We start from the raw sequence: 19,788 nt of genomic DNA, 5'->3' as shown, positions 1-19,788 counted from the left end.
AGAGACTTTCGTTAGTCATTCTCTTAGGGTAGATCTGCGGGTGACAGATTCTCCCAGTTTCCCTGTTTTTATTATGAGAATGTCTTGATGTTCCCTTCATCCCTGAAGGATATTTTTGATGGGTGTAGGTGTCTGTTGACAGTATTTTTTTCTCTCAGAACCTGAAAAGTATTGTGCCACTTCATTCTGACCTCCATACTTTATGATGAGAAATCTTTTGAATTGTTTCCCTTTGTAAGTAAGGTGCCCTTTTTCTCTTGCCACTTTCAAGAGTTTTAATTTATCTTTAGTTTCCTGTGGTTTGACAATGAAATGTCGTGTGGATTTCTTTGAGTTTATTCTGTATGGTAGTCACTCAGCTTCTTGAATCTGTAGGTTTATGTCTCTTGCCAAATTTGGGAGTTTTTCAGCTATCATTTCTTTGAATACTGTTCAGCCTTCTCTTCTTTCTCCTGTACTCTGCTACTCTGAAACAGGAATGTCAAATATTCTCTCATAGTTCCCTAGGTTCTTGAGGCTCTGCTCTGTTTTTTCTTACTTGTTTGATTTTTGTTTTTTAAGTCTATTTTCTCTCTCTCTTTTAGATTGGATAATTTCTATTATTCTCTTTTACCACTTACTGATTCTTTCCTTTGTTGTCTTTATTCTGTTGTTGTGCCCTTCCATTGAGATTTTAATTTTGATTATTGTATTTTTCAGTTCTAAATTTTCCATTTTGTTCTTCTTTGTATCTTTTATTTATTTGATGATACTATTTCTTTGTTGAGACTTTCTATTTTTTCATGTGTTTCAAGTGTGTATACAATTACCCTCTGAAACATTTTTATGGTGGCTGCTTTAAAATCTTTGTCAGATACTTCTATCATCTCTGTCATCTTAGTGTTGGCAATCTATATCAGGCAGGGTTCTCCAGAGAAATAAAACCAATAGCATGTGTGTGTGATGTGTGTGTGTGTGAGACAGAGAGAGATTAAAAAAAAAAAGAGATTTATTATTAGGAATTGGCTCATGTGATTATGGAGGCTGGCAAGTGCAAATCTGCAGTAAACTTGGGCTGGCAGGCTCAAGACCCAGGAGATGCTATGGTGCAGTTTTAGTCTGAAAGCCAGTAGTTGGAGACCCAATAGTGCCAATGGTACAGATGAAGTCTGAATTCTCTTATAGAGAATTTTCTCTTACTTGGAAGAGGGTCAGTTTGTTGTTCTGTTCAGGCCTTCAACTGATTGTACGTGGTCCACCACATTATGGAGGGCAATCTGCTTTACTTTATCATCCAAAAACACACTTGCAGAACCACCCAGAATAACGTTTGGCTAGATGTCTGGGCACCGCATGGCCCAGTCAAGTTGACACGTAGAATTAACCATCGCAGCATCTGTCAATTGTCTGTTTTCGTTCAGTCTGTGTTCCTCCTGGTTCTTGGTATGGCAAGTGAATGTCAGTTGAAAGCTGGACATTTTTGGCACTGTGTCCTGGGACCCTGGGTCTGACTTAAGCCCTCTGTTTCAGCTGGCTTCCTCTGACCATTCTGTCACTGGAAGCAGGGGTTGCTTCCTTGCTACTGCAAGGTGGGAGTAGAAGGCTGGAAAGTTTCCCCACCTGGCCCCTGTTGACACACTGTGGGGGTCTTCTCCATACTGCTGAGTGGGGTGGTAGTTCTGGCTCCCCACTTGCCTCTAGGATACTTACCTGGTTGGGAAGGTTTTGTGTACCTCGTTTCTGCTCTCCACGTGGTCTCTGCCCACTATGTGGGTGGGTGGGGGTGTGGCCTCGGCACTGGGTGGTGGTGAAAGTCTGACTTTCTGGCAGCACCTTAGTGGGGAGGGGGTGGTGTGTCTTATTACTGTCACGTGGGGGTGGAAGTCCCGGGTCCCCGTGTGTCTCCACTGATACCACAGAGGTGGGGTGGGATGGGGGCCTCATCAACCATCTGTCGAGGAGGACGTCCCACCTCCCTGCTTGTCGTTCTCTGACGTCTCTGTGGTTTGGGAGTGTGGGGAGGTTGGTTACCTCATTACAGTCTGGGGAGGGTGGTCGCCTAGGCTCCCTCCCTGGGTCTTTGCTGGCAGGGATGGAAGTTTCACCACAGTTTTTTTCCGCCCTGTTTGGCTGGAGTAGTGCAGTTATTGTCTGCCTTGCCCCCCTTCCTGGCCCTTTGGTTAGAGAGAGAGAGTGCTGGCTTTTGGTGTATTTTTTGTCTGTGTCTCTTGGCATTTCCAGGTTGTAGGCTTTAAAAGCCCCAGGTCTGGGATATATGAGGCAAAAACAAAACAAAAACACAGGGAACTCACCATGGGTCCAGAGGTCCCAGCTCATCTGCTTTCTTTTCTCCACTTTTCAGAGTCTTCTGTGAAATATATATTTGCTCTAGATGTAATGTCCAGGCTGTTAGTTGTACTCAATGGGAGAAATAGGGAAGAGTATGTCCACTCCATCTTCCCAGAAGTGCGAGTCCTTGTTTGTTTTGTCTTGTTTTTGCTTTGGCTACTGATGGGAACGGTCCATCAGAGGGAGACTGCAGGAGCCAAGTCCTCGAGTAGGTGAGGGGAGCTGGGGCCGCGGCAGCACATCTCTCCTTTTTCCCAGAAGGAGGCAGGTTTTGAGGGTGCCCTTCGGGGAGATGGGCGGCTTTGGTGGCCATCTTAGCCCGTTGGTCGGAGTTGCATGTGGGGCTGGCAGAGGTGTGGTCTGGGAACACTGGCAGACGTAGAGCTGGGGGTCTGAGTGTCTATTCTGGTCAAGGCCCGGGGGTCTCAGCGGCCAGCCTGGAATCAGTGTCCGGGAATCAGAAGCCACAAGTGGCAGGCAGTCCAGGGGACTCAGGACTTGCAGGGGTAGAGTCCGCAAATCTGCCTAGGCCAGCAGACGCTGGAGGGCAGGAATTCCGACAGCAGCACTGGAGATCAGCCCCAGCCTCAGGGCAGTGCCAGGCCGTCTTCCTGCCTCTCTCCTGCTCAGGGCCCTGGCCCTTGGCTTGTGAGCCGCCTCTGAAGAGAGGAGCAGAGGGGCCGGGTGGTCACCTGCCCACAACACCCACCCCTCTTGGTTCACTTCTAGCGCCAGACTCGCGGGGAGAAAGAGGCTCTCCATCCCTCTCAGCTGGGTCGACGGGGGGCCCCTGAGAACAAAACAGCAGTGGAAATGAATTGGACTCAGAGGGCCTCACCCTTCTGTGGGCTGTGCTCTAAAAATCAAAAGGTCTGGGAAGACCTTTTGCATTTGGTTATTTAGACCAGGCCCTGGTGCTGGGTTCTGTCTTAGGCCCGGCTCTTCCCTGGGGACCTGTGGGCTTGCCGTTGACGGGGGAATGCGGCACAGGGCTTACTGCTCTGAGCTGTGGAAACTGCAGGAGACAAAAAGAAGATCAGACTTGGACCTTGGAGTCCGTGGGCTTCACAAAGGAGGAATGTCTTTGGAGCTGCCTGGTGTGTCCAGCAGCCTGGGAAGCAGAGGGGAGGTGTCCAGGCGGGATACCTGGGGCAGCCCTTGGCCCCCTGGGGCTACTCCTGGGCTCCTTTTCCAGGAGCATGAAGCTCCTGGGTCCTTTGGGGGCCCCAGCCCCAGAGGGGGGCTCTGTGGGGCAAGGGCAGGCAGGCATGATGGTGGGTCCTGCCTGGATTACCTGTCTGGACCCGCCTGCACTCGGACTCTGCCGGTGTGTGAGAAGGGCCGGGGAGCTTCTGTGGCCAGGGCTCTGTCCTGCCCACCGTCCTGCACATCTCCTCTTGCTTCCAGACCAACGATGCGGCTGGCAACACCTGGAACTGGCTCTACTTCCTGCCCCTCATCATCATCGGCTCCTTCTTCATGCTCAACCTGGTGCTGGGCGTGCTCTCGGGGTAAGAGGCCATGCGGCTGTGTGCTACCTCTGTGTTCGCAGGCCGGGGAGGGGCGGATGGGACTGGACACGGCCTGTGTGGTGGGGGAGGCGAGGCTCGGCCTGGCCCGGGACGGTCACTCCCAGCGTCCTGAGCTCTAGCCAGCCTGTCCTTGGTGCTGCCATTCTGACCTCTCCCTTGGTGGTCCCTGGCCCTGGCCTCCTTACCCCTAGCTCTTGGCCTTCACCCCGGCCTCTGAGTCAGGGGAGGGGCTGCTGCTGCCTCTTATCTGGGTTCGTGGTGCGGTTTCTGAGCAGCCCTGGGGACAAGAGAGCCCTTCTGTGTGACACTGGAGAAGGAATGGAGCGGCCTTGGGTCTCCAGCCCAGCCCTGACCCCTGGCTTGCCTCGCCTCTCTGGTCACCTGTCCCTGCTGACCTCCAGCAGAAGACAAGGGAGAATGCAGCGCTGGGGTCCCTCCTGGAGAAAGGTGCTTCCTACCTACATGGGTAGTGAGGTGTAGCACACCTGTGGCCCATAGTGCCCTCCTGTCCTGCATCGGGCCGAGGACCAAGGAAGTGCTGTTGGCTTCAGGGAACAACCAGGGCTCGTATTTGGGGCTCCTGCCCTTGTCTGGGGCCGAGGAAGCTGTGTAGACAGAGGGAGAGGGCATTGGGCTGGCCTGCCTCCCTGCCCCCACCCGAGCATCAGATTCCCTGTAGGGCTGGAGGGGAAAGTTTCCATTCCACCCGCCTTGAAGATTCCTGCTCAGGCCCAAGGCTCCTGAGGTCGTGACTCAGGGGGCAGCTATCATATTGGTCTGGAAAGGAACAGCCGCAGAGAGGACAGTGGCTGGGCCTAAGGGCTCTGTGCCCTGGCTCTGGCACGTGTTCCTGCCTCGGCCCCTCCTGTGAGACTCTGACTGTTAGCAGTGTGTCTTTGTAAGCACCTCCGCCGGGAGCAGGCAGGCCCACGGCACAGGGGGCCGATGAGAACTCCTAGTCGGGGCGGCGGGGGGAGCTGTGGTCCGAGCTGGGATGGGGAAGCCAAGGGAGGCCTGGGGCTCAGAGAAGGCTCCTGGGGAAGGGGCAGCTCAGCTGAGGCCCAGAGGGGACCAGGAATGAGCTTGGCAAAGGAGAGGGGAGCGTCTCCCAGGCAGAGAATTGTTGGGGCGGAGGCACAGAGGGTGTGGTGTCTGCGATGCTCAGAGCTGGGGCTGCTAGATGTGGGAGCTTGGCCGGGGGCCAGACTCGTGAGGAGGGCGGGCCCCGTGCTGGGCCGTGTGGCGGGGAGGCTGGCGGGACACGAGTGGGCCCTGCTCAAGCTTACTCCGGAGAACGTGAGAAAGAAGCAGGGGTAGCAGCGGAGACTGGGTGAGGGGCCCCGAACTTTGTGTTTCCCAGCCCTGCCCCAAGCTGCGGGCATCCTTGCCTCTGGGGACCAGCCGATACGGGCTGATTTTCCTAATGAGCTCAGCTGAGCCCTCCCTCTGGCCTCCAGCTCCAGCAGCGGGGCCCCAGGGTTCTCTGCCAGCCTTGGGGAGGCTGGAGACTGCGCGGCCCCTCAGGCCAGTGGTCAGCACACGACATGTGCCCATCTGGAGGAGGGCTGCCGACCGGCCAGCCTGGAGCTGGTTCAGCCTTGCTCCCTGCCACGCCCCGGGCTCTCACCCTCCCAGTGCCCAGAGAAGCAGAATCGGTGGTTCCTCTCGCAGCTCTTCCTCCCAGTGGGGCCAAAGCCTGGGGAGGGCGGGCCACAGCCAGCCACCTCCTGAGCAGTGGCTGCCCGGCGGCCAGGCCTTGGTCACTGCAGCGAGTTTCTGCTGGCAGCTCTCGGCCAACCGGGCAGTATGGTCACGCCCCACTGCCACCCCCAGGCCCTCCTGCCCTCCGGTGTGGTTGATGGCGCTGGCCTGGTGGGGAGACCGCGAGGGGCGCCGCGTTCCTGCAGATTCCGGACTTGGTGAGAGGTCCAGGTGGGAGCCGTCTCCTCTCATTGCCAGGGTTGCAGCAGCTCAGGCCCTGGTGGACACCAGTCTCAGGCTTGGGGTCCATCCTGGTCGGAGCCAAGCTCTCCCTCTCACCGTGGCTGCGTGACAGGAGCCAGGCCTGCCGGGCCCGCCCCCTCTGCCAAGCCCAGAAGCTGCTTCTCCTGCGGGAGAGACAGCCGCTCGCTCGCCCGGCAGAGAACAGGCATAGCTGTTTTGCCCTGAGGGTGTGCCTGCCTGCCCTCTGGGGACCTGGGCTAAGGTCTGTGCGCGGGCACGCGCTCTTGTGCCCGTGTGTGTGAATGGCTTCCTTCCGGCCTTTTGAGCCTCCTGACTTCTAAGCTTGGCTGGGAGACGGGCTGTGGTGCTGGGGGCCCAGGAGGGCAGGAGAGCCTCAGTGGTTTGCTGAGGACCTGGGTGATTCTAGAATGTCTCCCTGTCATCTCTGGCTGCCCTGAGCCGATCCAGTGCCTGCCCGTCCCTCCTTCTAGCAAAGGCTCTGGGTCTGAACCAGCAGAAGAAACAAAGTGGAAGCTCTGCTCTGGGGGATTGTTGTCCAGAAGCTCTCTGTAGCGCGTCTGTCCAGATGACAGGGCCCGGCACTCGGAGGGTGCATGCCCAGGCCTGCTCTAGGCCAGGGGGAGGTGGAATTGTCCCTGCCCTCTGGAGCCCCTCTCTGGGCGCGGAGGCGCTGTCCCTACGAGCTGCAGGAGCCTGAGGAGGGAGGGCTCACCTGGGCCTGTTAAGTGCTGGGGAGGCGGGGAAAGGCCGGGTGATGGAGGTACCCGGAGGGGTGGCCCGTGGCCTGCTTCCCCCGTCCTGGCCTCCTCCTGAGTCCCTGTGCCTCTGGCCGCACACGCGGAGCCTGGGGGCATGCTCACACCCACCTGCTCTGCTTCCTGCTGCGGCCTCGCCCATCACAGGGAGTTCGCCAAGGAGCGCGAGAGGGTGGAGAACCGCCGGGCCTTTCTGAAGCTCCGCCGGCAGCAGCAGATCGAGCGGGAGCTCAACGGGTACCTGGAGTGGATCTTCAAGGCCGGTGAGGACAGGGCTGCGTGGTGCTCCTGGCCTGGCCTTTGCTGGCTCCTCCTCCCCGGACCCTCCCAGGACCGAGCTCACCTGGGGCGGGGGCTGCCCTCGGGAGGGCGACTTGTGAGGTGGAGCAAGCCAGGCCCTCTTCCCAGGGCGCTGTCTGTGGGCCCCATCAAGGAGTGTGTGTCGGTGGGACAAGCTCAGCCACGGGCCCTGCCGGCTTCGGGAAGCGTGAGGGCCGAGAAGGCAGGGTCTCACCTCCTTCCTGCTGTGTTCCTGGGGGACGAGCCCTGGTCAGGGGTGGGGACAGGAGGGCTCTGGCCTGAGGCTGTGTCTCACTCACAGAGGAAGTTATGCTGGCCGAGGAGGACAAGAACGCAGAGGAGAAGTCCCCTCTCGATGGTAGGTGACTGCTGTGCGCACTCCTTGCCTGGCCACGGGGCTTTGGTGGCTGGGCGGGCAGTGACACGTGTGCACGCTTGCATGTGAAGCATGATGCCCTCTGCTCAGCCAGGTGCCTGCACGTTGGTCGCTTACCATGGTCCTGGGCGGGGCCTTTCTGGAGGCAGGCGCTGGGAGGGTCAGCTGCCCGCTCCTGGGGGGCTGCGTGCCATGGACCAGAGTGGGCATCGCGGGCAGTGGGCTCAGCCTGGGGGTCACGGGAGCCTGTGCTGAGAGCTGGGTTTTCCAGCGTGGCCGCTGACAGCTGACACGTGACAGTGTGAGCTTGCAGGTGCGTATGTTACAGTGAAACAAAAGTGAAAGTCCAGCTCCTCAGTCTCGGCCCGTTTCAAGTCATCATAGAAAGTTCTGTTGGACAGTGCTGCTTCTACAAGCTTGAAAAGTGCTGGTTTAATCCAAGCTGTATCTGTCCGCAGGGCTCAGGGAGATGCCCCCAGATTGCTGTAGAAAGACCCCTAGCACAGCCTGGGGCCACGGGGGCAGGGACGGGGGCCAGCACAGCCCCGGTGGCAGGAAGGCTGCTCTCTCTTCACACCTGCTGCTCAGGACAGGGCCAGACAGCATGGCCACGCATGTTGCGGTCTCACCTGGGCCCACACCTGGGGCCACACCTGGGCCCACACCTGGGGTCTTGAGCAGTCTGTGCTGGCCCCTCTGCGGCCTTGACCTGACCTCTCTGGTCTCACCTGGCCTTGGAGTGTGGGCCGTTGGGGCAGCCGGCTGCAGCCCTGTCCCTGTCCCACATGGAGGTTTCCTGGTCTCCATGGTAGCCAGGCCTTCCCTGTGGGCATCATCGTGGAGAGAAGGACAGGCAGGACCCAACCTCAAAATCCCTTTGTCCCTTTTGCTCTGAAGACCGAGAGGGGCCCATGGGGGCCAGGCATCGTCGTCCTGCCTTCCCTTAGCCTCAGCTTCAGGAGAGATCTGGAAAGGCTGCCGGTTCCTGGCACCGCCCACAAGGGCACCACCCAGCCCCGAGGCAGGTCATCTGGAGGCCCGGACTCATGCCGCCCCCTCCCACCCTTTGTTTAAAGCAGTGTTGAAGAGAGCAGCCACCAAGAAGAGCCGGAACGACCTGATCCACGCGGAGGAGGGGGAGGACCGTTTTGCAGACCTCTGTGCTGTGGGTGAGTCTCGGTGGGCCTGTGACTGCGTGCGGAATGCGCGCCCCCTCCCTCCCTGTCGCCTCGGCTTCCCTCCTTCCCTACCGCCCACACCCCCAAGTAAGCCAGCCCCGTGTGCGTCCACCCGACAGTAGGAAGTACAGCGCCCTGGTACTGGGATTTCCGCCTGGGGCCAGCCCTTGGGGTGGGCTGCGTGCACAGCTCCTGGAAGCCCCTTTTTGCTCCGGCCTCACGCTCATGCGTTTCAGCACACTGCTGGCTGCTGCCTGCTCTTGGCTCTGCCGTCCTGTGTGGACGTGGAGCCCTTGGGCACATCCCAAGGCCGGAGGCTGCGTGTGTCACTGACTCTGTAGGGATGGAAAGTGTCTTGCCATCTCTCTTCTAAACCCTGTGTCTCTCCCATGTTCCTTGGGTCTGCTGCCTCTGAGGCCTTGGCTTCATCCCCTGCTTCTCAAACAGTAAAAGGGGAACCTGGTTCTTTTATCTTTTATCGTTTTAGTACCTCCTCTCAGCTTGGTACCAGAAGTCTGGCACCAGAAGTGCTAGGCCTCTTTGCGCTAAATGCCCTGTCATTGTGCATTCTGCGGCAAAGGGGGGCTCAGCCCTGGGTCTCCACCTTCGGCAGTGTGGGAGGGGGGCCAGTGCTTGGCAATGACAGCTTTTCATGCACAGACCTCCTTGCTCTCCAGCGATCCTGAGTGGACTCGAGTTGGAAGAGCTGCTTCCCATCATATTGTTATGTTTATATACAGACCTCTCTAATAAGTCATTTGTGTATTTGTTTATCTGTTTGTTTACACTTTCCCCTTCTTTGTCCCCAGTAAACCCATGTTAATAGCTTGGGGTTTACCCTTCCTTGTTTCTCGATAACACTCACACGTGTGCGCGCGCATGCGCGTGTGCGCGCGCGTGCGCGCACACACAGGCACATATACATGTTGTAGAGTTTTGGGGTCTTTTCATGTTACAGAAATAGTTCCATACAAATTTTTTTTCATCAGTGCCTCTTGGAAACCCCTCCCCAGCAGTTGGTCTGATTTGAGTTCGCTCTTGTAAGTAGCTGTGTGGTGTTCCGTGGTGTGGATTCACTGTCAGGTAATCAGCCGCCCCCCAAATCCTATAAACATCTGTCCTTCCTCACCAGTGCTTTCTGTCCCTCGCGGGATGGGTTCCCAGGAGCTGGGCTGCTGAGGTGAGGGGTGTGTTGGCACCTTCAGGGCTGCCGCCACACTGCTCTCCAGAAGGGCTGTGAATTCACACCCACCAACAGGGCAGGAAGACGTCGGCCCTCGTCCCGCCTGGATGTTGCAGCTACTTTGACTGTTACCAGTCTGAGGGTAATTGAATGATTACAGAGTGGTATTTCACGGGGACTTTAATTCTCACTTCACTCACTACTGGTGATTTTGAACCTCTTTTTAAATGTTTGTTTCCCATTAAAATTTAGCTGTTGGTGACTCTTCGTATACTCTGCACATCTTCTACTGGGTTGTTTGTGTTTGTTCATAAGAGACCCTTGTATGTGTGGATCTGAATTTTGTTCAATTTTTTTCAAGTTTATCATGTGAGTTCCCTCCGTTCCTGTTTTACCTAGAGTTTGTCTTCTGATTTTGTAAAATGAATTGGAGAGTTAAAAAAATCTTTTTCTATAGCTTGGAATAATTTAAATAACACCTAGATTTTCTGTTCTTTAAAGGTGAGATAAAAATGTGAACCCGTCTAGTTAAAAAAGGAAAAGAACTTGGACCAGTTTTATAAATTATATTTTGTTAGGAAATCTTCCATTTTGTTGCCTTTTCTAACTTGTTTCTATAGAGCTGCATGTAGAGTTCTCTTATATTCTTTTCATCTCTTCTGTATTCAGTCATTTGCTGGTCCGTTCACTCAACAGATATTTACTAAGTGCCCAGATGCGCTGGGAAGTGCCTGCGGCATTGGGCTACGGCACTAAGCCAGATGCAGAAGCCTTTCATTTTTTGGAGTTTCCATTCCAGTGCTAGGTGTGAAAAAGAAAAAAAAGTAGAGAAGGAGGGGGCTTGAAGGGTCTGGGGCGTGTTGGAATTTTAAGTAGAGTGGCCGCAGATGGCCTCGGGAAAGGTCGCCTTTGAGTAAAAAGCTGAAGGAAGTGAACAAGTCAGCTCAGCTGGAGACGGAGCATCCCCATGACAGGTGAGAGGACCCTGAGGCAGGAGAGTCCAGGAGGCCAGTGTGGCTGGGGCCAGGTGGAGGGGGCTGGGCGGGGTGGGGCAGCAGGAGAGGAAATGACCGGGTCAGGGGACTCTGGGTGCCAGGGTGGTCTTCAGAGGGGAGGCAGCCTCTGGCTCCTGCGGGGCGCTGGGGACAGACTGCCGTGCAGAGAGGGCAGGAGCAGGACCAGGTCGGAGGCCGCTATGAAGACCCCGCGGCTGGTGGCAGCCACGGGGGTGGTAAGTGGTTGGATTCTAGATCTATTTTGAGGACAAGCCCACAGGATTTGCTGACCGGTCGGACGTGGGTGTGAGAGAAAGAGAGAGACATCAAGGACAGCTCTGCAGGAAGTGTCCACAGAGTAGCCCTCCCTGGGAGGACGGGACCTGGGACACGTGCGTTCTGGGGAACGATGTCCGGAATTCGGTTCAGAAATGCTGAGTTTGAGACGCATGTTGGAGATGCAGTGGGGTGTCAGGTGGGCGCTTTACATGTTGGGCTCTGCCATTCAGACTGCAGAACCTATTTAAAGCTCTGAGACTGACTACAGTGTGTTGAGTTTGGTTTTGCTCTTTTCCAGTTGTTAGTATGTTGACCTTTGCTTTCTATTTTCTGAATTAGGATCATATGAGGTTAGTCTGTATTAATGATCATTTAAAATAACCAGATTGTAGATTTCCTTTCTTCTATTTTTTGTTTTCAATTTTATTATTTTTATTTTTAACCTTTATTAGGTTTATCTTTTAACATTATTTTGATTTATTTTATTATTATTTTTCTAACTTCTGAAAATGTGTCACTTGTTCTTTTTTCTTCTTTAACAGCAAAAGCACTTACGGCTGTATATTTTCCTCTGCACAAAGCTTTGTTGTGAAGTCCCCCTCTGTACTGTTTCCAGATAACAATTTATTTACTTTCCTCTTGAGGCAAAGGTTATCTGCGAGTGTGCTTCTTAATTTATAAGTATGTTTTTATTATATCTAATTTTATCAGATACTGATTGGGAAATGTGGCCAGTAAATCTCTAAGTTTAGAAAGTTTCAAACTCTGAGTTCACGACTGATTTTAAAAAGTTTCACTGACGGAAAGTGTATGCTCTGTTTTGGAGAGTTGTCTGGTTGTATGGGTATCTCTTAAAGTCAAGTTTATTGACTGTGTTCTCCAGTTCTTTAGGTCTTTGTGTTTTGTCACTAGGTCTGTTCAGTTCTGAAAGATGTGTTTTGAACGTTCCCACTTCATTTTATTTTTTTATCAATAAATTTCTCTTGTATTTGTTTTTCCTTAAAATTCTGTGTGTGTGTGGTAGGAACACATCATGACATCATGAGATCCATCCTCTCCAATTCCAAGTGTGCAATGGATCACTGTTGATCGCAGGTGCTGTGCTGCTGGGCAGCAGGTCTCCGGGGCTTGTTCATCCTGCTTCACTGAAACTCTGTTCCTGTTCATCACAGCTCGCCATCCCCGCCCAGCAGCCCCTGGTCACCACCGTCGCGGTCTTTGGTTTTATGAATTTCATTATTTTAGATACCTCATGTGCGTGTCATCAGTCATGAAGTATTTGTCTTTCTGAAGGTGGCTTGCTTCACTTAGCGTGACATCCTCAAGGTCCGTCCGTGCTGGTGCATGTTGCAGAGTCTCCTTTTTTAAGGCTGAGTAGTATTCTGTGGTGTGTATAGACCACATTTTCTCTACCCATTCATCTGTCAGTGGACATTTAGGTTGCTTCCACGTCTTATCTATTCTGAATAGTGCTACAGCGAACATGGAGAGCTCAGATCTCATCAAGATTCTGATTGCAATTATTTTGGAGATCTCTCTCTTCCTCTCTCTCTTTCCAGTAGTAGGATTGCTGGATCATCAGGTAGTTTTATTTTCAACTTTTTTGAGGACCCTCCATACTGTTCTCCACAGCGGCTACACCAGTTTGCATTCCCACCAACAGTGCACGAGGGTTCCAGTTGCTCCACATCCTCGCCAGCACTTGTCTTTTGTCTTTTCTGGAAATCGCCATCCCGACAAGTGTGAGGTGATAAGTCCTTACGGTTTTGATCTGCATTTCCTTGACGCTTCCTCCTGTATTTCTCACGGCTTTTGTTTATGTATTTAGCCACTATATGCTTTGGTAGATGTGGAGTTTATGACGGTTACATCTTCTTTGTAAATTATGCTTTTCATCATCACACAATACCTTCTCTGTCCGTTTAGTCCCTCCACTGGACAATTCCCTGTCTGACAGCAAATGTCATACTTTCTGTTACTACCATTGGTTTTGGTTTTTAGCTTGCATTGCGTGGTATCTTTGCTTCCCCTTTCATTTTCAATTCTTCTTCATCATTTTAAGAATTTTAAGTGTTCTTCTTACATGCAGTATTTAGCTGGGGTTTGCTTTTTCTTTTTTTAACCCAGTCTTACGGTCTCTGTCCCTGACGGAGGGATCCAGTCCGTCTCCGTTCAGTGTAAGGGTTGACATCCGTGACTTTCTCCTTCCTCATTCCTTCACATCTGGTGTCGATATTTCATACTGTGGTCTCTGTTTTCCCCAGCTTTGCTGCTTTGATTAGGTTGCCGTTTATCACCCTCTCCTCCTTTGCTCATTTCTGATCCCTCCCATTTCTGTTCCACAAATGGTTACCTTCCCTTCCCTGCTCCCAGAATTAGAAACATTTTCTTTGCTATTTTAGTGTATTCCTCTACCCTCTTTACCACCAAGATGCATTATTTCCATAACGAGATCGCCCTATTTCCCATCTCTCTGCCCTTACCCACAACCCATAAGATGTGACCTTTGCAGTATTTGCCCTCCTCGCTCCCCACTCCTGGTTTGAGTTGTTTGGGGGATTTAGTTCTCGGCTGTTGTTAGTCCTTGTGTTTGCCCTGGGTGCAGAAATCCTGACTTAGCCTTTCCATCACACGCACGGTCACGTAGAGGTTCTCATCTTGCGGTCGCTGCGCACCACACAGCGGTTTGCTTTGTCTCAGGCCTGCTCTGTCATTCCTTATTGCCCCCTTAGACGGGTGTGTAGGTGGGGGACTGGCTGCTTCCGGTCATACTCAGGTGTCCTCCATGGTTCTCAGGACGAGGGAGCTTTTGCTGCTGTGGTCATTGTCTCTTGTTCTGTGGGTGTCACTGCCCTGTCCTCTCGTTTCCTGGCACAGACAAGGTATCGCCTGTAACTCCCTTTGCCTGGGGTCAGGAACGCAGTGGGCCTCAGCTGCAGGCTCAGGTCTTCCTACATGAAGGATGTTTTCTCCCGTTGTTCAGTTACTCAGCCCCCTTTCCTTGTTCCTTTTAGTCCTGGAGTCCCTGTTACTTCATGTGTATCTTACTTTGCTCCTTTGTGTCTCTCGTCCTTTTCCTCATGATTTCTTTCTCCTTACATTGCCTGTGTTTATTTAAGATTGCTTTGCTGCATTTTTGAGGCTACTAGTTTGGGGGTTTTAAGAGTGAACTTCTTTCCTTTCAGCTGCTGAATGATTTTGGGAGGGAATTTTATTTTCTCTCTCAGTTTTATTTGCGTTGGTTTCATGCTGTGCCATATCCTGGGACCCTGTAGACTTTCCCCCGTGGCCCCGGCAGAGCCCAGGGGTCTCCTTGCACTCGGGGGCCCTCAGGCTTGGCACCTGCTGGTTCCCACGGGTCTGGATGTGGGGCCTGGCACCTCCGGGGTGCCCCCCCGCTCCCCGCCCCCTGCTGGCTGCGGGTCGGGGCCCAGTGGGCTGGCCTGCATGGTTTCCTTTAACCCCGAGACCCTGTGGGGCGCATGTGACCCTGGACCTGTCTCCAGTAGGGACTCTCTAGCCGCGAGGGTGTACCAGCCACGTGCCTGGTGGGCAGACGGGGCTCACGTCCACATGCCTGGTGTTCAGCCCATGTCACTTCCGCCCACCTCCCCCCCCAGGCCCGCAGAGGCAGCCACTAAGCCGGAAGGGGACTTGCACTTCCTGCCTGTCACCTGTGATCTCTGACCTGTGACCTGGCAGGGTTGTGGGGGCAGGGGCAGGTCGCGGCCACCCTGCGTTTCTGTGCCCCGCTCAGGGCGGTTCTTGAAGGGTGGGCACTAAGCAGGACGGGCGTAGGCGTTATATTGACTAACGAGCCCCCGTCTGGGCCCAGCGCGAAGACACCCAGGTGTTTGTGGGCACCCGCGTTGTCCTAACCAGGGCTCAATTCTGTTGTCGTCCACAGTCCATTTCATTCCCGATTGCCCCCTAGCTTGAGCTTGAAGATACGTATTTTTCTTGAAATAAGCCTTTTCGTCATAAAGAATATATGCCGATTAAGTTAACCCTGAAAACTGCACAAAGCCAAAAGGAGTCCCGGTGCCTCCTGTTCCCCCAAAGCTACGATTCTGGGTGTGACATGTGTTCACTTTTACTGTGAACTGCCTTGAGCACCGTAAAAGAGAGCTGACGTGAGCACACACGAGCTGCTTGCTGGGCCCCAGGCCCGGAACGCCCTGGGGCCCCAAGGCCCTGGCGGAGGTGGCCAGGCAGCTACGCGAGGGCAGCAGCCCTGAGGCCCTTCTCGTGGCCGGGCTTGGCTGGCCTCACGGGGCTTGTCCAGCAGGGAGTGTCTGTGGAGAATGTGCTTCTTGTCTCACTGGCCATGGGTGTGCACGAGGTGGTTTGCTTGAGTCAAGTGTTCTCTTGACCTCCCCCCCCAGAGCGGGCCTGTGTGTGTTCACGGGTGTGTGCCTGTGTGAATCTGAGTGTCTTTGGGGGCGTGGTCAGCGTCCGGGTATGCTGTGTAGCACGTGTGTGCGACTCTGTCTAAATGGCTGTGTCTGGGGTTTCTGAGCCTGTGGGTTCACAGGGTGGGTCCGTGACGGCTCTGCCTGTGTGGAGGCTTCTCCTCGTCTTGTCTGTACTGGGTGCCTGTCTTTCTTCTGTGCCCCAGGGCTGCCTTTGAGGAGGGAGCTGGCTGTGGCCTTGGCATTTTGCAACCCTGGGCAAGGCTGGCCAAGAGGTTTCATTGAATGAGCCAGCCCCGAGTGATCGGCACTGGCTGGCGTCTGGCCGTGGATTGGGAGGCTGTGTCCCGGCGTAGCCAGAGGCTGTGACGGAGCAGTGTCTTCCGTGGGTGTGGGTGGGGCGTGGCGTCTAGAGCCAGGAATTCCCCGTTAGGGCCCTGCACGCCCCCCCCACCCCGCCACAGGGCGGACTGGCGGATGCTCCTCGGGGCCGCCCCTCCTGTGTCTGGGGCACAGCGTCTCCCTGCCCGACGCAGCTGCTCAGCTTGTAGACAGGTCTCTCCAGAGGCCTCGGCCCGTCTTCACTTAGTGAATCCAAGAGAACAACAGCAGCCTGATAACGCTCTCTGTGCTGTTGAGTCTGGGTGTGGACACGCACACGAACCTGTGCGACTGCGCCCTCCACCACCGAACACACACCACACGCTCCTTCCCCAGGGACTGACGGCCAGGCCAGGGGTTCAGAGCCAGCTGGGTTTGAGCACTTGGAGGCACTCAGACCTTCCAAGCACCCACAAAGTCTGCTCGCTCGTTTGTCAAGTGGCGCGAGGGGTTGGGTGGTGCAGAGGGTGGCCCTGTCCCCCCAGAGCTCAGTGTGGCCTGGGGGTTGGGCACGAAACAGGCCGACAAGCCGACAGAGTGCAGCTGTATAAGGGTGCGATCGTTGGGGGGCTGGAGACCTGTTAGCTGGAGCCTAAAGAAGGGCGGTATTGACGCCGGGACATGGAGCCGAGAAGAAGCCAGTGAGCGCAGCGCTTCTCGGTGGGGCAGAGCAGAGGTGCCGCAGGCGTGGAAGTGACGGTGGGGGCAGTGGGTTTGGCTGGTGAGTCGGGGCAGAGGAGCGGCTTCCTTGGCAAACTTTCTGGAGGCTGAGCTTTGGGGACTCTGTGGACCACACTTAGCTCTGCAGCTGGGCCAGGTGCAAAGGAGCTTGGCTGCGTTCCAGTAAAACTCCTTGAAAAGCAGGTGGTCACTGGCTGCTGACCCCTGAGCTACAGAGGGAGGGAGGGCCAGAAGCAGCTGGGCTCCCCAGGCCGCACAGAGGAGTGGGAATGGCCTGGGAGCATCGGGGCTGCCCTCCTGGACGGTGGCCGGGGGCGCTGGGGACGAGAGGCCGGTTCCAATCCAGGTCTCGCACCCAGAGCCCAGCAGCCATGGAGACCGCCGCGGCCCTGGGTTCCCTCGTTTGTGAAGCGGGGGTGGGGTCAGGACCCACTGCAGGGGACACGGGTCATTAGCACAATGTCGGTAACGGGTCTGACACCCTTGGTGCCTGTGGAAAACTGGGGCCTCGAGCCGGGCCAGGGCTGGGGGCAAGCGTCCTTGTGGGGTGGGGGACGCACGTCCTCGAGGACGCTTCTGCGGGGCTCACAGCGGCGAGGGCGAGCGTGTCCTGGGGCCCACCTGTCCCCACGTCCTCAGCGAGCCCCTGTTCCCGCAGGGTCCCCCTTTGCCCGAGCCAGCCTCAAGAGCGGGAAGACGGAGAGCTCGTCGTACTTCCGCAGGAAGGAGAAGATGTTCCGGTTCTTCATCCGGCGTCTGGTGAAGGCGCAGAGCTTCTACTGGGCGGTGCTGTGCGTGGTGGCCCTGAACACGCTGTGCGTGGCCGTGGTGCACTACAACCAGCCCCAGCGGCTCACCACGGCGCTGTGTGCGTAGCCGGGCCCGGACCCGCCCCTGCCCCCGCCCCGCCCCCGCCCCGCCCCCGCCAACCTCTTCTGAACCGCTTCCGGCCCACAACCTGTTGCTTTGGGATGCCCTGGGCAGGGGGCCCCTGTGCTGACTGAAGTGCTCCAGGGGCCTCTGCTGGGGGCCTGGCTGTGCCCCAGGCCTAGGCTCCCCATCCCAGCGCTCTCCAACAACCTGGGCCCTGCTTCCAGGGAGCCTGGCTGATCTGGTTAGACCCCCATCCATCGGGGTAGTGAGGGGTCTGGGGCACCAGGGTCACGTGTCCTCCGCCACAAGGGCTTTAGACCCAGGGAACGAGGGAGCCATCTGCCCTGGACCCCTGAGGAGAGAGAGTCCTGGCTCCCAGGGGCCTCCCCGGGCTCTTCTGCTTGTTTCTGCTTGTCTTCTTGGTTGGTTGAATCTGGGTGTGTCCGTGACCAGGGATGCCTTGCAAGCCTGTGTCCATGAGCCTCAGGCCAGGCCAGGGGCTCTGGGTCATGACCTGTCCGGCCCTGGCTACAGTTCCAAGGAGGCAAAGAGCTGAGGTCCCTCCCCAGGGACCAGGCTGACCCTTCACACCCAAGGGCCCTGCAGGGCACGTGCAACTGAAGGTCTTGCTTTGTTGTCTTGCCTCACAAGAGCTCCGAAGACACTGCACGAAGGACTTCTGTCCTGCGGTCAGTGCTCCCTCCTTCCCCTTCCCCGGGTCAGCCACCTTCACCCTGCTCGTGTCTGCGGCTGATCTGGAGACAGCCTGTTCTGGGTCCCCACAAGCGCCTCCCTCTCTGCTCGGAACCCTGCGCGCCTGCAGTCACCTAGGTGGCCAAGAGAGCCATTCTCCAGAGAAGAACCGTCCTGGCTCCCAGTTCTGGCCCCTGACGGGCCAGCCACACTGAGCCTGGGCAGCTCCAACTGGGAGCCTGGGAAGCTGCTGAAGGGTTCTTGTGGGCGGTGGACAGACGGCTCCACGGGCTGCTTGAAAGTGTGGGTGGGGAGGCCTGTGTTGGGGGTAGGACTCCAGGCTACTGTTTCCCAAACTTCGATTGAAATCTTTGCTGGTATAATGGGAAAGGGCAAAGAGAAAGCGGAAGCAAGAGGAGCCCAGGGAGCTTCTAGCAGCCAGGCTGGCTCCCCGGGAGAGGGCGGGTTACGGCACAGAGGGTGCATGTGGAACTGGTGCCCTGGCCCCTGAATCATGTGTCCTGGACCCGTGGTTTGGTGGCTTGGGACGTGGTTTGGGACCGAATTCAGTGTCTGCCTTGAGTCCTCAGGCTGCAGTCTCCCCGCCCTTGGGGGCTGGGTAGGGCCCGGGGAGACAGGGCTTCCTCCTACCTCGGCGAATGGTGCGCCTGCTCCCTGGGGCCTCCTAACCAGGCCTTTTCTTCCCTCGGAAGAAGCCGGTGGCGCCCAGTCAGTCTTGTGGTTTCTCCTTGTTTCCTGGGCATTCACCAGCTGAGCGGGCTGGGGGTGAGCCGCATGGCCTGGTCGCTTGTCTGACATGCAGGAGCGCGAGGCTGGAAGTGTCCAGGTGCTGGGCCAGGCCGTAGGTATCCCTGGCGGGGAATCTGCCCCCTCACTGCCTCGCCTTCTCTGTGGTTTTCTGGAGACCCCTGAGCTCATCAGCATATTCCCCAGGGAAAGTGGCTGGAGGGAGGGGTGGGTCTGTGCTGCCTCTGGACACCTCTGCTCAGTGCCCTTGACAGCTGGGCTGGAGCTGAGACAGGCTGACCCAGCAAGGGAGGGCAGGCCTTGCAGGAGGCAGACGCAGAGGTGGGGACTCCCCTTCTGGACCAGCTTCATCAGAGCTCGCCATGGGACTCTGGCCTGAGGCTGGCCGCCCCGCAGAGCGCGGGCACTGTGCACCTCACTGTCTGCCCACCAAGCACACCGCTCCCAGTGCACCAAGGACCCCGAGACTGAGGCTTGGATGGTGAAGGAGGGATGGGAGTGGGTGCTGTCATCCCGTGAACCCCCAGGCCTCGCGGAATGGACCTGACCACCCTCCCCTCTGTCCCCCCACAGCACGCTGTCCTCTTGTTATAATGCAGACACTGTTTAACTTACCTGCTCCGCTCCCCTAGCCTGTAGTCTTCTGGGGAGAGGGGTCAGCTGTCTCCCGGGCCAGCTCAGCGTAGCGCCAGGGCCTGCTAGTTGAATGAATGCTTTAGGGATGAATGCGTGAGCACCCTTTCTCGGCCTCTGAGGGGAGGCTGAGCTCGTGAAGCTGAGGGTCTCCTCCTTGGGAGAGAGAAGGAGCAGGCAGGGTGCCGGGGGCTCCGCTCCAGGTGTCCCCTGTCTCTGAAAGCCTCCCCTTCGGCGGTTCCTGTGCTCGTTCATGCACAGGGCTCCCGCTTTGGTCTCTCGGGAGCAAGGTGGACACCCAGGCAGTGTCAGCTCCAAGGTCTGCCGTGTGTGTGGCTGGGGTGCCCGTCTCCGTGGTCGCTCCTCCCAGGACCTGAGCTCCTCTCGTGGGGCCCTGGGGGGCAGGGGCCCCGGGGCTTGTGTTCCCACTGCACTCGGGCACGGCTTTCCTGCGGT

The 19,788-nt window shown here is 56.3% G+C and overlaps 1 protein-coding gene across 11 annotated transcripts in view; it reads left to right on the top strand.

Moving 5' to 3' along the window:
- The window catches only part of CACNA1B (calcium voltage-gated channel subunit alpha1 B), a 194,711-nt gene that overhangs the window by 53,948 nt on the left and 120,975 nt on the right, over positions 1 to 19,788 (top strand). For 8 of the 11 annotated variants that reach the window (XM_067742477.1, XM_067742474.1, XM_067742475.1 and 5 more), the window contains exons 7-11: positions 3,736 to 3,839; positions 6,728 to 6,843; positions 7,182 to 7,238; positions 8,333 to 8,425; positions 17,024 to 17,233. In XM_067742477.1, the coding sequence (XP_067598578.1) occupies positions 3,736 to 3,839; positions 6,728 to 6,843; positions 7,182 to 7,238; positions 8,333 to 8,425; positions 17,024 to 17,233 (580 nt within the window). The remainder of the gene's footprint in view (positions 1 to 3,735; positions 3,840 to 6,727; positions 6,844 to 7,181; positions 7,239 to 8,332; positions 8,426 to 17,023; positions 17,234 to 19,788) is intronic. The other 3 variants (XM_067742478.1, XM_067742476.1, XM_067742473.1) reach the window with 1 other exon arrangement.

This window comes from Pseudorca crassidens, chromosome 7 (assembly GCF_039906515.1).
Source record: "Pseudorca crassidens isolate mPseCra1 chromosome 7, mPseCra1.hap1, whole genome shotgun sequence".
In the NCBI taxonomy this organism is placed as follows: Eukaryota; Metazoa; Chordata; class Mammalia; order Artiodactyla; family Delphinidae; genus Pseudorca; species Pseudorca crassidens.
The sequence above is the reverse complement of the archived record's forward strand: the minus strand, read 5'-3'. Positions and strand labels throughout refer to the sequence as shown.